This window comes from Propithecus coquereli, unplaced genomic scaffold (assembly GCF_000956105.1).
Source record: "Propithecus coquereli isolate 6110/MARCELLA unplaced genomic scaffold, Pcoq_1.0 Scaffold291, whole genome shotgun sequence".
Taxonomy (NCBI): domain Eukaryota; kingdom Metazoa; phylum Chordata; class Mammalia; order Primates; family Indriidae; genus Propithecus; species Propithecus coquereli.
This window is the reverse complement of record NW_012148519.1, coordinates 993,198-1,006,516: the sequence shown is the minus strand read 5'-3', so window position 1 is coordinate 1,006,516 and position 13,319 is coordinate 993,198. Positions and strand designations below refer to the sequence as shown.

General features: G+C 50.1%; 2 protein-coding genes across 2 annotated transcripts; both read left to right on the top strand.

Annotated features, from left to right (window-relative positions):
• Window positions 1–3,837: 3,837 nt before the first annotated feature.
• CCL14 (chemokine (C-C motif) ligand 14) lies at window positions 3,838–6,571 on the top strand. Its single transcript, XM_012648669.1, has 3 exons — window positions 3,838–3,992; window positions 5,815–5,929; window positions 6,383–6,571. The coding sequence occupies exons 1-3, from the start codon at window positions 3,908–3,910 to the stop codon at window positions 6,468–6,470; spliced, it is 288 nt and encodes a 95-aa protein (XP_012504123.1). The 5' UTR covers window positions 3,838–3,907; the 3' UTR covers window positions 6,471–6,571.
• A 1,678-nt stretch (window positions 6,572–8,249) lies between these two features.
• CCL16 (chemokine (C-C motif) ligand 16) lies at window positions 8,250–13,166 on the top strand. The gene is made up of 4 exons (XM_012648655.1): window positions 8,250–8,293; window positions 8,429–8,652; window positions 11,093–11,213; window positions 11,634–13,166. The coding sequence occupies exons 2-4, from the start codon at window positions 8,577–8,579 to the stop codon at window positions 11,782–11,784; spliced, it is 348 nt and encodes a 115-aa protein (XP_012504109.1). The 5' UTR covers window positions 8,250–8,293; window positions 8,429–8,576; the 3' UTR covers window positions 11,785–13,166.
• The last annotated feature ends 153 nt before the right edge of the window (window positions 13,167–13,319 follow it).

Genomic DNA, 13,319 nt, shown 5'->3' with positions numbered 1-13,319 from the left:
TAACAACCAACTTTGAATTGTTAAAAGTAAAAATATCAGAAGTTGTACAACATAGCTAGAAAAAAATTGCTTAAAAGTCATTAAAACGATTTAAAAAGGGCTTCACCAAAATCACCAAAGCATAAAATAGCAAAGGGAAACATCCATATTTTTACTATTTCACTTTTAGAACCAGAGATAATATTTAAAAAGCATATATCAATAGGGCCCAACCAAGGCTAGGGCCGAGGGGATGAGCCACATGGTTGAGGCCAGCAGGGCTGGAGTCAAGATTATAGCCAATGTGGCCAGATCTGTTACATCCAGAGGACTGAGAAAATTCAGGTAGATACATTGAGGTTAATGGGAGCCAGGCTCACTGCTAGAGTAGGGAGGGAAACCTACAGAAAGAGGGAACACTGAAATAACTCTGTGGTGTTGACTTGGAACTGGAAGTTGTGGTATAAACTTTTGGGTTTTCGTATAGATAGAAAGATGATATAGAAATTGCTAGTGATGTATGAAACAGATAAATAGAAATCAATATAAATTTAAATACACACTTATACACATATGCTTACATATATTTCCTAGTCTGTCCACTGACAGCTCAGACATAAAAGCAATGCCATCCCCACAGCCATGAGCACACCAAGCATTCAGATCATGGTTTCTCAAGACCATTTTTCACGAAAAGGAATCAGGACTCATTGGAGAAATGGCTAATTCCAGGGGCTGGGCCAGGGAAAGTACAAGATTAGCTTGGAACATCTTTTTGTGCCAAAAAGTAAGAAAACAAGATTAAAGAATAAATCCTAAATCTTTTAGAGAGAGGAAACACCAGATCGCCACAGATGAAAGTTCCAAAAGAAACATATTCTCAATGTAGAATTCTATATTCGGCAAAACATCAATCAAGTGTGAGGGCTGAATAAAGACCTCAGACAAGCATGAACTCAGAAAGTTTATGTCCTACACATCCTTTCCGTATTATTCCATTTTTTTAAACCAATGTATATGTGTAGCTTTGAAAGACATTTTAAATAGCACTATTAGGCATCTACCCAAAAGAGCACAAAACATTCTACGATAAGGACATCTGCACCCGAATGTTTATGGCAGCACAATTCACTATTGCAAGAATGTGGAAACAACCCAAGTGCCCGTCAATCCATGAGTGGATTATCAAAATGTGGTATATGTTTACAATGGAATATTACTCAATCATAAGAAATGATAGTGATCTAGCACCTCTTACACTTTCCTGGATTAAACTTAAGCCCATTATCCAAAGTGAGGCACCACAAGAGCAGAAGAACGGGATCCATTTGTACTCACCATCAAATTGGTATTAACTAATCAACACATAAATGCACATATCAGAACAACATCTATTGGATGCTGGGGAAGGGGGAGGGCGGCGGGAGGAGAGGGGAGGAGGGAGGAGGGGACGGGTATTTGTATACACAAGGAGTGCAATGCGCACTACCCGAAGGATGGACATATTTGAAACACGGACTTGGGGGGGGGGACCAAGGGCAACACACGTAACCTAAACATCTGTACCCCATAATATGCTGAAATAAAAAAAAATGTATTTTTTAAATAGACATTGCATACTCACCAGGGAACAGGAGAACATTTAAATTCTCTAATTATGTTGCTACCAAATTCCATTCATGCCACTGTATTGCAATTTTCTTTACTTTTTTCAGTTTCTCTTTAACCTCTCAGTCCTCTGAGGTCAGGGTCACCTTTATTCCCTCCAAGCCTGGCCCAGTACCTGGCATTTGATATTGTGGCAAAAAAGTGATGTGATCACTATACCTATTCCTTTTTCCTCCTGGGCACACAGATGATGTATATTTTCCATCCCTTTTTTATGAGGTTAGAGCTAGGTGACTTGATGTTGCCCATGGAATGTGAGTGAAAGTAATTTATTGATTTCCAGAACTGATTCATGAAGATTCTCCTCTGTTTCTCTCCTTCGGTATCAGCCATGCAGGCCTGTGCTGAAGATGGTGGCATCACAAGATAGAAGCAGCCCTGGTTCCTGAAGTCACGCACAGAACAGCCCTGCCCAACACACCCCATCATCCCACAGCTGACCACACCGAATCAGGACATGAGCAAGAAACAAACCTTCATTTAACCAATGCTCTGGGTTGTTCATTATAGCAGCCAGCATATACAGACTAATGTATTAATAGGTAGGAACTCAATAATTGCTGGAAAAATAAAGGAATTTTCTGTAAGGCTCCCCAAACAAAGAAGTGAACATTATTTCTTTCCAACTCATATTCTTCCCAGAAACAACTTGTTTTCTCAGATTGTTCCTAATGACAATTGTTATCATTTCATTTGAAAAGTTTAAATCGTGTTGTTATTGATGACAATGAATACAGAAAATTTCTCATTAATGACTTGTCTCCTCACCTAATCATGAGAATTCAGACATTTCCTGTAAGATATACATACTTAGACCTGGCTTGATTTATTTATTCATCCTTCTTTTAAGCCAAGCTACACACTAGGCTCTGTGTGAATGAGTGAAGGGAAATAATAGACGTTCCCTGCCGCGATGACTCCAGGCGAGGAGATTGAATAGCCCTCTAACCACAGTGGCAAGCAGAATGCAGGAAGTGCCCCCAAGAACAGCCTGGTGAAGGCAGCTAGACTGAGGGTCTGCAGAGGTGGGGTCTGTCCTGCATCCCGATTACTGTGTGATCATGAGCAAACTGCTGGCCTTCCTGAGCGCAGCTTCCACTCGGTAAATGGCTGGTTTAGATGAATCCAAGGATGCATACACAGCACACAAGCTGCACCGTCACAGAAACCGCACATGAGCCGCAGCGCTTCTTCCTGACGTGCCTGGACGCGGCCTCAGAATAGTTTTCAACACAGAGCTCCAGTCCACCACTAATCGACAATACCTACTAGCCATCCCTGAGCCAGGCATTTTCTGAGGTTCCCACCAAGCTTCTCTGTAGGCAAAGTCAGAAACCAGGAGCGGGTTCTCAAAGGGATCCACTTCCTGAGCTCAGAAAGAGCTAAGTAAGACTAAAGGCTTTACAGAGAGCCGAAGCAAGCCAGGACATTCTTAGACAGCTCAACGGGTCTCTGTCTTCACAGCATACTGGTTAGGAACACAGACTTAACACTGTGGGTTAAGAACACTGCCTGAGTTTGAATCCACTTCCACTTATCAATTGTGGAAGCATGGGCTTTGCTTCTGAGCCTCAGTTTCCTCAACTGCTGCCATAAAGATTAAACGGGCTAAGATTCATAAAGCATTTGGGCCAGTGGCCAGTGTGTACAGCAACCACTATATAAATGAATTCTCTACTGAGAATCAGAGCACTTCTTCGGGGTATGGCAAGGGGTGGGGATGAGGCTGGGAGCGGCAGGTTCTGCTAATGAGTTTAAGTGAGGATTTCCCAGCCCTGATCTATAAGACCTGACTTGGGGGACTGCAGACCTCATCCCACTACCTCAAAGGCCCTCCGATCTCCAGATGAACAGATCCTAAACCTCCAGGCCCCACTTGGCCTTGTTCTGAGACCTGGATCTGGAATTGGGCACAGGACACATCGGCCATGAGATGTTTTGCTAAGTCGGAGGCAGTGCCCCCAGCCGTGTGCCTAAGGAACGGCTTACGTCAAAGGAGTTAAACTTACTCCCCCAGGGGATGGGAGGCAGTGTCCTCCCTTAAACCCCGGGTCTCCGTGCTTCCTTCACGACACCCTCAACCAACGTGCAGGATACGAAATCGCTGAGGCATCGCTGCTTTTCTACTTCCCTGCGAAATCTTAGTTCCCTTATTTCGAAAACCATTTGGCCTCAATGATCATTTCTCAACCCTTCCTCACCCCAGGAGCCTCAGAAGACCCTACCGGCCAGATCTCCTCCTGCAGTGGCTCTCCACAGGATGAAGGTCTCCGTGGCTGCCTTCTCCTTCCTCCTCCTCCTCCTCTGTACCACCGCCCCAGGGGCCAGAGCTAAATCCTCCTCACGTGAGTGCAGCACCTGTATTCCCTCCAACCCAGGCCCTGTGGGGAGAGAGCAGGAGCAAGGTGGCCGGGGAGACGAGGAGGAGGGCTCGAGCAGCAGCTCGGGGATCTTCTCCTGCTGGTTTCATCCCCATCCTCCCCCAGACTGGAGCCCCTTCCCCTCCAGGTCATGGAGTGAGGCCAGCCTGCCTCTCCACTCCCCTCAGTTCGTCTCCCATCGCTGTGAGGCAAAAGAGTGGCCCACCCCACTGTGGGGGATCATCCCAGGGAGTTTGAGGAGCAGTGTTCAGAGCCCCTCAAGGCCATTTTGTCTCTCAGCCTCCTGAGATTTGGGCCCAGCTGCTCCCCACATCACCCGTGCCCCGTGAGTGCAGCACGGCTTGGGTCTGGGCTGGGGGGAAACACTAGGCCACCTCCCAGGGTCCCTCCCAGGCCACCTTTCCTCAGCTTATTTCTGACGAGTACCTGCCTTTACAGAGAGCCAAAACTACTTCTTGCCCTTCCATCTACCTCATTTCCTCTTCAGAATCTGGAGGGAAACATAGAAAGTTGTTGAAATAAAGTTAGTCTAAAGTTAATAGGTATCTGGGCCATTCGATTTGCCTCTCTGAAGTCATTTGTCAGTTCCAAGGAATAAGGTGGGAGAGTCAGAGTCCCGAGTGGGTCTCAGGGGATGGATCCCTTATTCCAATCCTTAGACAGTGAGGATGCTGCCTGGAATGGTGCTGGACAACAGGACCAGGCTGTTCCCTCTGCACACAAGCGCCTGGTCACCCCCAGTGACCGCCGAGGCCATCGCCACGCGCCCCCTTGTCTCTGCCCAGCCTGGTCACACACTATGCACACACTTGATTTCTCTACTCCGTGGCCACAGCATGTGCTCGTTTGCTCAGGGCCCTCTGCCCGCAATGCCTTTCCTGCTACCTCTGTGACTGTGATTGCTCCTCCTGTGAGAGCCATGAAATTTCGCAATCAGAAAAAAGCTGAAATATCACCTAACCCAGTGATTTTCAAAATGTTTTAGACCATGAAACCTTTTCTTCAAGCAAAATTTCCCACAGAGGCCCAATAGGTAAAACTGAAAAAAGAGTTGAATGGGGTGCAATCCCCAAGACACCATTTCCAAATGCAGCAGCACCTCCAAGACAGTCCCTGAAGCCCCCCAAGACCCAGGGAGCTCAGTATAAAAATCAAAGTCCAAAGGCCTCATTTATGGAGGAGGAAACTGAGAGGAAAAGCACAATGGTCACAGCAGGAAGAAAGCAAAGGCAAGACTGGGTTAGGATTTCAGCGTCCCGACCCTGCGGCCATCGTGCTTGGGGCTTGGTGTGGGCATCCTTCCCTCTCTGCGGGCCGAGTGTTCAGTGGGGACACGGGCAGGATGGGGTCGGAGGGGCTGGCTCTGCATTCCCAAATGGCATGTCTCCTAATCCCTGTCGGGATTTCTCCCATTTGGAGCATCCTTCCCGAATAAGGCACACAGGTTGTGTGATGTTGGTCAAGTTACCAGCCCTCTCTACAAGTCAGCCCCCAGAGGTGGTGTGTGCCCACCGAGAAGACCTGGGTTTGCTATCCTTCAGCTCAGTTGAAAGTCATCAGCCAGTTTCTCCAGGAGGGGCTGAAGAAAATGTGGGCGGGTGGTGGTTGATGAAGGAGGGAAAGAGGAGGCTGAGGACTACTACGAAGTGGGAAGAGAGGACGGAGCTTCTCCAGAGCCGCTGTCTGAGCTCTGTGGGGCCGTCTCCTCCTCCTTCCTTCTTACCCCCACCTTGGGCTGCAGAAGCAGCCATCAGTATCTCAGCGTCTCCCCATGCTGCCCCCTCAGGAGGACCTTACCACCCCGCCGAGTGCTGCTTCACCTACATTACCCACGAGCTCCCGCGTTACCGCATTACGGATTATTATGAGACCAGCAGCCAGTGCTCCAAGCCTGGAATTGTGTAGGTGACACCCACACACCACACGGGGGAGAGGGAGCCAGCAGGGCCTGGTGGGGGGCAGGCAGGGAGGATGTGGAGTGGGGACCCCCAGGGCACCTCCCAGGTGTGCCTAGGCAGGGAGAGGCAGCCGAGGGGCAATCTGGGGGCATTCCTGCTGGAGCCTGCAGGAGCAAAGGGAAGCTGTCCCCACGCATGGGAGGTGTCAAGGGAAGGGAGAAGAAGGCAAGAAGGCGCTTCCTCGGGGTGGGGGAGACACAGAGACTAGATGGGCCTGTGGGTTGTAGGGGCTGAACAGCATGTCTGAGAGAGGAGGCTGGCCCTGGGCTGCGTCTAGCAAAGGAAGGAGAAACAGTCTGGGGGGGGAGGGGGCGGGAATTGGGAAGGGAGGGAGGACTGGCTCTCTCTTTCCAGCTGCTGGCCCCCTCGGTAATCCTTCTCCCTCTTGCTCCACAGCTTCATCACCAAAAAGGGCCATTACATCTGTAGCAACCCCAGTGACGACTGGGTCCAGGACTACATCAAGGACATGGAGGAGAACTGAGTGACCCGGAGGTAGTGGAGAAGGCGCAGCTCGGAGATCTAAAGAGAAGAGGCCGAGGCCCCTCTCCTGCCCCCGGCTCGCAGCCCCGCCCACCCCCTGCACTGCCCTGCCTTGAATTAAAAACCATTCATGCCCTCCACTGCCCTCGTTCATTTCTACTGAATTTCCTCACTGGCTGTGGCCGGAGGACACCAGTGAGCCCTGCCTGGGTGTGGCACCCTCAGCATCAAGCTTTACTCTACAGAAGTTTTGCCAGAGCCTGGTGCAAAAAATGGGTCAGGCCTGCGATGGGGTAGTGAGAAGCAGAGGTGAGAAAGAAACGCAGTGGTGAAGGCCACCTCCTCAACAAAACAACAGCAGCAGATGCCATTTTCTTAGTGCTTTCGACATTCCAAGCACTCTGCTAAGCAGTCTGTGTGCATTCTCTTATTTAAGCGTCACAGTAAGTGTGAAAGCTGAGAGTCATCACCTGATTCTACAGGTACAACTTCATAAAGGCCTCTCCATAGCAGTCGAACTCCATAGCCCTTTTTTGTGCTGTCTGGGATAGGAATGATTCATGGACACATTTTATCCAATCCCACCCCCCTCCCCTCCACTTACTTTCACCAGGTTGCACTATATTGTTTTACTCATGTACTCATCTTCATATCCCCCACAAGGCCCAGCAGAAAGCCAGGCCCATACCAGGTCTCAGGAAATGGATGGATGGATGGATGGATGGATGGAGAGACGGAGGGATAAATGGAATGAGACAGGAATAGAGAGGAGTCCTGTGCTGCAAGAATAGGCTCTCAAACCCACCTTCAGGGCTCAAGCAGGACCTCGGTGGGCTTGGAGCAAGAGCATGCCCCAGCGCAGGAACTAGACCACCCTCCCCTGGCCTCCCACCTTCCACAGACAAGGGCTTGTGGGCCAAGGCTTCCCCACCACTGACTGCCCTGAACCCACCAGGACTAACGAACTGCATTTGGTGGTCTACGTGTCTACGAGCAGCCACGCCAAGGCAAGCCCGGTAAGGGATCTGCACGTTCCCCATTCTGCCCTGCCTCCCACTCCTCTCAACTCCTGAAACATGTCCCTATGGCTCTAAAGTTCATAGTCCTTCAACGGCAAAATCCCCTGTATCTTCCATCTCTCCTCCTGAGGCAGTCTGAGGAGAGGTGATGCTGCCAGGCAGGCGCGGCCAGAGCCCAGGCCACTGGGGAGGGCAGAAACTGGAACTTTGGACCTCACGGCGGGTTGTCAGGCGCACGGCATTGGAGCGCCCTCTGCTGGTCATAGCCGGCCAGGGTGGCAGGGTTCCTGCAGGCACCTGGGAAGGACCAGCCAGCTATACCTAAAAATCGGTCCAAAGTCCAAGGTCCAAGGAGATAAATAAAAACATTCAAAAATAAGCCAGACACTTCAGTAACAAATGCAGCCCCAAGGATCAGACGCATTGTTTTTTCAGAATATTAGTAGCATAATCTGTGACATGAAAGAGTGTGAGTTCAATCATGTGTCCTCGGACTGGGGATAGGGACCATCCCTCTCAGAGGCCAGTAAACCCCACCCTTGCCTCAGTCTGTGCTCTCTCTAATCCTGCTTGATGCTCACGGTCCCCATGACGGATCGCCTGGGGGAAACAGGCAGCTCAACCCTCCGTCCCCCTTAACCAACACAGAGATGGTGGCAGGTAACCAATAAAATCAAACAGATCTGGTTTCCAGTACTGCCTATCCACCTTCCACCCATGTGACCTTGGACAATTTATTTAACCTCTCTAAGCCTCAGTGGCCGCAGTGGAGCAAGAACTGCCACTTCACTATCGGGAGGATTAGGTAAGACAGGGCATGCAAGGTGGCTGACCCAGTACACATTCACCACTCCTTCTCCAACTCATTCCTTCGCGTGAATTCAGTCTCACTGAATACGACTCTGCACCAGGCCGCATCCTCCACCACCTTCCCTTTTAGCAAACACTGAGGTCCGTTGCTTCTCCTCCTCCACCGGCTCTGACGCGGTCAGAGTCCAGAGAGCTGAACAGTCGGAGAGTGGACGACCAGCTGCCAGGAGGACATCTCTGCTCGGCTATCCTCTAAGCTGCACCGCCCCACTGAGAGGATGAAGGTCTCTGTGGCTGCCTTCTTTCTCCTCATCATCATCCTCACCACTACTGCTGCTTTTCACAGCCAGCCAAGTGAGTCCACTTGTCCCTGTAGGGCAGGAATGAGAAAGGGGAACCGGGCAGCTGGCAGGGAGGTGACACCAAGAGTACTGTCAGGTCTCTGGCCCCATCAGCCCTGGGGGGCTCCCCCACCTTCATGCATAGCTGCTGACCTCCAATTCTCCCCTTTGCAAGTAGAGCTGGGCTTGGTCCAGATCCTTCTGGGGTTGGGCAGTTTCCCCAGGGACAAGTTTCCCCGGGAGCCCCAAGGATGGAGACCAGCGATGATCACTTAGGAGGAGGAGCCAAGGAAGTAGCAGAAAATGCAATAGAAAAATGTATATAATGACAGGGAGGGTGAGGCGAGTGGATGAGAAAAGCAGCAGATGCTCTTGAAGAATGAGTTAGGAGAGGCAGGTTGAATCCACCACTGGGATGAAACCCCAGAATGGGGAGTGTGAACCTAGACACCCCTTCCTCACAGTGGCTGGCATGGATTGCCGGGACTGTCAGACAACCAGAAGGAGTCCCAGTGGGATGGCCAAGAGTGCCCCTCTTCCATCTCCCAGCCTAAGACTAAATAAAGTCTGCAGGAAAGAGGGAAGGGGTTGAAAGGGTTTGCAATTGTGGGGAGAGGGGGAGTTGGGGCCTCTGGAGCAGAGGGTTTGTTTTGCCCACTCTGTATCCTCTGCCTCCACCATCGTTTATGAGGACCTGGTGACAGGGGAGGGACAAAGACACTCAGCCTGTCCACATACCCGCCCGAGGCTTCCCTGCCCTTCTTTTCTCCCTTAAGGCTGCCCTGGGCATGCAGTCTGCCCTGGCTGCCTATATAAACACGGGGGAGCAAGGGTCAAGTGCACCTGGTAATGTTGTCCACACACTGTCGGGATGGCCCTGATCTGTGTAAACTCTGCTTTGAGAACCTGGGACATGAATGTCCCTTACAGAGGGGACTGTGTAGGGCCACTTATGGAGGAACTGTGTGCATTTGGTGGGTGGGAGGGGGCAACAGTGCTTTTCCAGAAGTTCGGTCAGGCCAGTGCAGGGGGTTCAGACTTCAGGGAAGAGAAAATGGCCCACACAAAGCATGGGTCAGCCAGACAGTGCTCTCGAGGTGTCCCGAGCTTTGCCACCAGCTGGAGGCGAGGGGTCAGGCTACAAAGGGATTTGCACTCTGCAGGTTTGGGGACTTGGGGAGGTCTCTGGTCTGACCCGACTGGTGGGTAGTCAGGGGAGCTCAAGGGAAACACAGCAATAACCAATCCAGTCCAACATCCTGCAAGCATCAAAGAGAAGCAGGAAAAAGAGCCATTTCCAAGGCAAGAAGAATTGTCATTATTACCACTTGTTTTTAATTATAATAAATATAATAAGCACTAATTGAGTCTTTCTGTGAGCCAGGCTCTCCGTTAAGTGCTTTCCAAGCATTTTCTCAGCTAATTCTCACCATGATTCTAGGATATAAGTATCTTTTTACCCCTATTTAATGGATGGGGAAACTTAAACCTATATTGATGAAGAAATTTGCCCATAATTCAAACCAAAACTTCAAATCAAGTCAGGATTCTGACCCAAGCTGCCTGACCCTGAGGCCTAAATCATGCACTTTTTCCTTCTGCCCTAACTTCTCTCACTCATGGCCCCACCCTCTGTCTTCCTCTCTGGTCTCAGCCTCCCCTGTGCCTCTAGGATGGTCCGAATTCCACCACGGCTCAGTCGCTGTGCGCCCAGGCCCTCCCCTCTCTCCAGTTCATCTCTCCCCACTCCCCCCTCGCCTTGCATTCCAGCCACCCCCAACTGCTCGGCACTCCCTAAACACACTGAGCTTCGCCACCTTCAGGCCTTCCTACATTTCTTTCTTCCAGATCCTACTCCTCCTTTGTCTAAATCCTGCGCATTCTTTAAGAATCAACTCAGACACCCCTTGCTCTGGGACTTCTTCCTCAGCCACCAAGGACGGGTTAGGTGCCCTCATTCTGTTCCAGCAGCACCTTGTGCCAAAGTCTATTCTGTCCCGGACCACGTTCTAGTGTAGCATTTGTTCAATCTTTCACTTTCCCTTTCTACCCTGACTAGTCGGTAAGCTACTCAAGGCTAGTGGCTGTGTTGTCTTCATGTTTTCATTCCCCTAGAGTCTGGCATGTAACACGAGCTCAAGACATGTTTCCCAGATCAAGTCATGAGCAAACAAAAAGAGAAGCAGCTCCCTCCTGGTTTATCAGCAAATGTAAATAACCAAGTCATTTGTCCTGGTGACACTCAGTTCAGAGGCTGAAGGTTCTACATGTGTATCCCCCAGAGGGGTTTATCTTTTTCGCTTTCTCTGTTACCCATCAAGCCATCATCAGTCCCTGCTAACAGATGGCTTTGCTGCCAGAGCAGTGAAATGCAACTGATGGGAGATGCAGGTGGGCAGCTACGGTCTCCCCTCTGTGCCTTCCTGGCTCAGCCTGCAATGTGATTCCTGCAGAAATTCCTGAGGCGGTGAACCAACCAACCACCTGCTGCCTGAAGTATCATGAGAAAGTATTGCCAAGGAAACTGGTGGTAGGATACCGAAAGGCCCTCAACTGTCACCTGCCAGCAATTATGTAAGCACTTCCCTACAGCTACTGCTGTGGAGAGGGACAAGGACCCCGGGGCAGGAATGGGATCACAGGACCAAGAGATGTCCATGTTTGAAGCAGGGAATCATGGCTAAGGGTTTGGGCTTTGGATCTCAGGGACCTGGGTTTAATTCTTGATTTTTGCCACTTACAGCTGTGTGGTCCAATAGATGGTGGCCGTTAAGTAACCCAAGCCAGAGGGTCTGGGCTGAGTGGTGAAGGGATTGAGAGAAGGGATGATGAGGTCTTGAGGCCAGAAGGAGAGGTCTTCTGAGGGCACCCCGCCAGAGGAGGCCCAGAGAAGCTGTAGAGAATGTAAGACAAGCCCCATGTGAGCTGGTGGGGGGGTGTACTAGAGCCCCATCCCAGTCTGCAGCCCATGACAGTCTAATCCTGCCTCTGCAGCTTCGTCACCAAAAAGAACCGAGAGGTCTGCAGCGACCCCAGCAACGACCGGGTCCAAGAGTACATCAAGGATCCCAGCCTACCTTTGCTGCCCTCCAGGAGCTCAGGGGTTAAAATGATTACATCAAAGAAAGGCCAATCCAGCTCCTAAGCTCCCCATGAGGACCAGGCCTCAGGAGAAGCCCAAGCTTACGGAAGGAAGGAACGAACCTACGAAGATGGGGGTAGCTTTGTGCTCTGAAACTAGCACAGCCACATCCGGAGAAACAGGCCAATGATTGAAATAAAGAAAATGTATTTTGAATATTTTTTCAGTCTCGGGAAGAAATGCCAAAGTGAAGGGAGGTAGGCAGAGATACGTTCTTAACACACAGAAAAACTTCTCTCACGTCCTTCTCCTTGCTGTGCTTTTAACTCCTCACCTCTTGCCAACACACCAGCCATTCTGAATAGTTAGCCAGGTTCCAACCTGCCAGACCATCTCTGGCCTCTGGGTCTTGACCCATTAAGAGCCCTCAGGAACTCTTAACTTTTCCTTATCCCTTTTTCTGGACGTATTTTTTCTTCCATTATTCTTTTCTTTTATAACATAACTTTTTCTTAGCAGGTCAGGGTGGGAATATTCACATTAATCATTTTTGTCCCTGTTGCCGAGGGTTTGTTAGATCCTGCTCAGATTCGGTCTTCCCCGGGGTGGCATGGGTACAGAGAGTGCCTGATCGAAAACGAACAGGCACAAATCTCTACCTCCCATGCTAAGCTTCGCAGGGCATTAGACAAGGTGGGGGGTAAACTCTTGGTCCAAAACTCAAGCATGCAATAAATAAATCTTCCTTAATTGCCAACTTCATTCCTAACTTCCTGTCTTTTTTCTGCTAGGGTAAAAGAAGCTTAATCTCAGTTTTTCAGGGACTTCTCCCCATTCCTTGAGAATTTTGTCAGGTTTGGGGGCTAGAGGGTTTACATAGCACCAAGGCCAGACATATAGATTCAATCTCTCCCTCGATCTCCAACTCAGCAACTGACTCAGCTCCCTTTCGTTCAACATTGTCTCAAAATGCTGTTGTGAAGACAAAACAAAAATCAGGCGATTGAGGCTAGATAATTAAGAGAAGCAGATAAATGTGGTGAAGTGATCATTTTGAACACTGTCCATTCAGTGAATTGGATTCTAGTAATTGGATCCATCGCTGCCCCCAGAGGCCCAGTTGCTAACACACAAGCTCCTGCCCAGGCCAATCTACCCAGAGTGGCCACCTGACCCAGCTGGCCAACCAGCCTCTCAGAGAGATTTGAAATTTGGACCTGAGATACACAGACTGGTTGCTGCTAGAGGAGAAGCGAGTTTCTGGCGGCGTCCCAGGGGGAGAGATCTATGAACTTCTGCCCTGAAGTCCCTGGAACTGCCTCAGTTCCTGTCCCCACTCCAGGCTTGGGGCTAGTCTTTCAGTTCGATGATATGCCCCAGAAACTTTCCCATCATCCCGCCTTTAAAAAAAATTCCTTGGAAAAACAAGCACCACACGTACTCACCATCAAATTGATACTAACTGATCAACACTTAGGTGCACACATGGAAGTAATGTTCATCGGGTGCCAGGCAGGTGGGAGGGGGGTGGAGGGGATGGGTAAATGCCTAACTAACGGGTGCGGAGTGCACTGTCCGGGGGATGGGCACGCTTGTAG

Excerpts from the sequence above, each read along its gene's own strand:
- CCL14 (XM_012648669.1), top strand. The coding sequence starts at position 3,908 with ATGAAGGTCTCCGTGGCTGCCTTCTCCTTCCTCCTCCTCCTCCTCTGT. Across the intron at positions 3,993-5,814 it reads CAGAGCTAAATCCTCCTCAC|GAGGACCTTACCACCCCGCC; the intron begins GTGAGTGCAGCA and ends CTGCCCCCTCAG. Across the intron at positions 5,930-6,382 it reads TGCTCCAAGCCTGGAATTGT|CTTCATCACCAAAAAGGGCC; the intron begins GTAGGTGACACC and ends CTTGCTCCACAG.
- CCL16 (XM_012648655.1), top strand. The coding sequence starts at position 8,577 with ATGAAGGTCTCTGTGGCTGCCTTCTTTCTCCTCATCATCATCCTCACC. Across the intron at positions 8,653-11,092 it reads TGCTTTTCACAGCCAGCCAA|AAATTCCTGAGGCGGTGAAC; the intron begins GTGAGTCCACTT and ends TGATTCCTGCAG. Across the intron at positions 11,214-11,633 it reads TGTCACCTGCCAGCAATTAT|CTTCGTCACCAAAAAGAACC; the intron begins GTAAGCACTTCC and ends CTGCCTCTGCAG.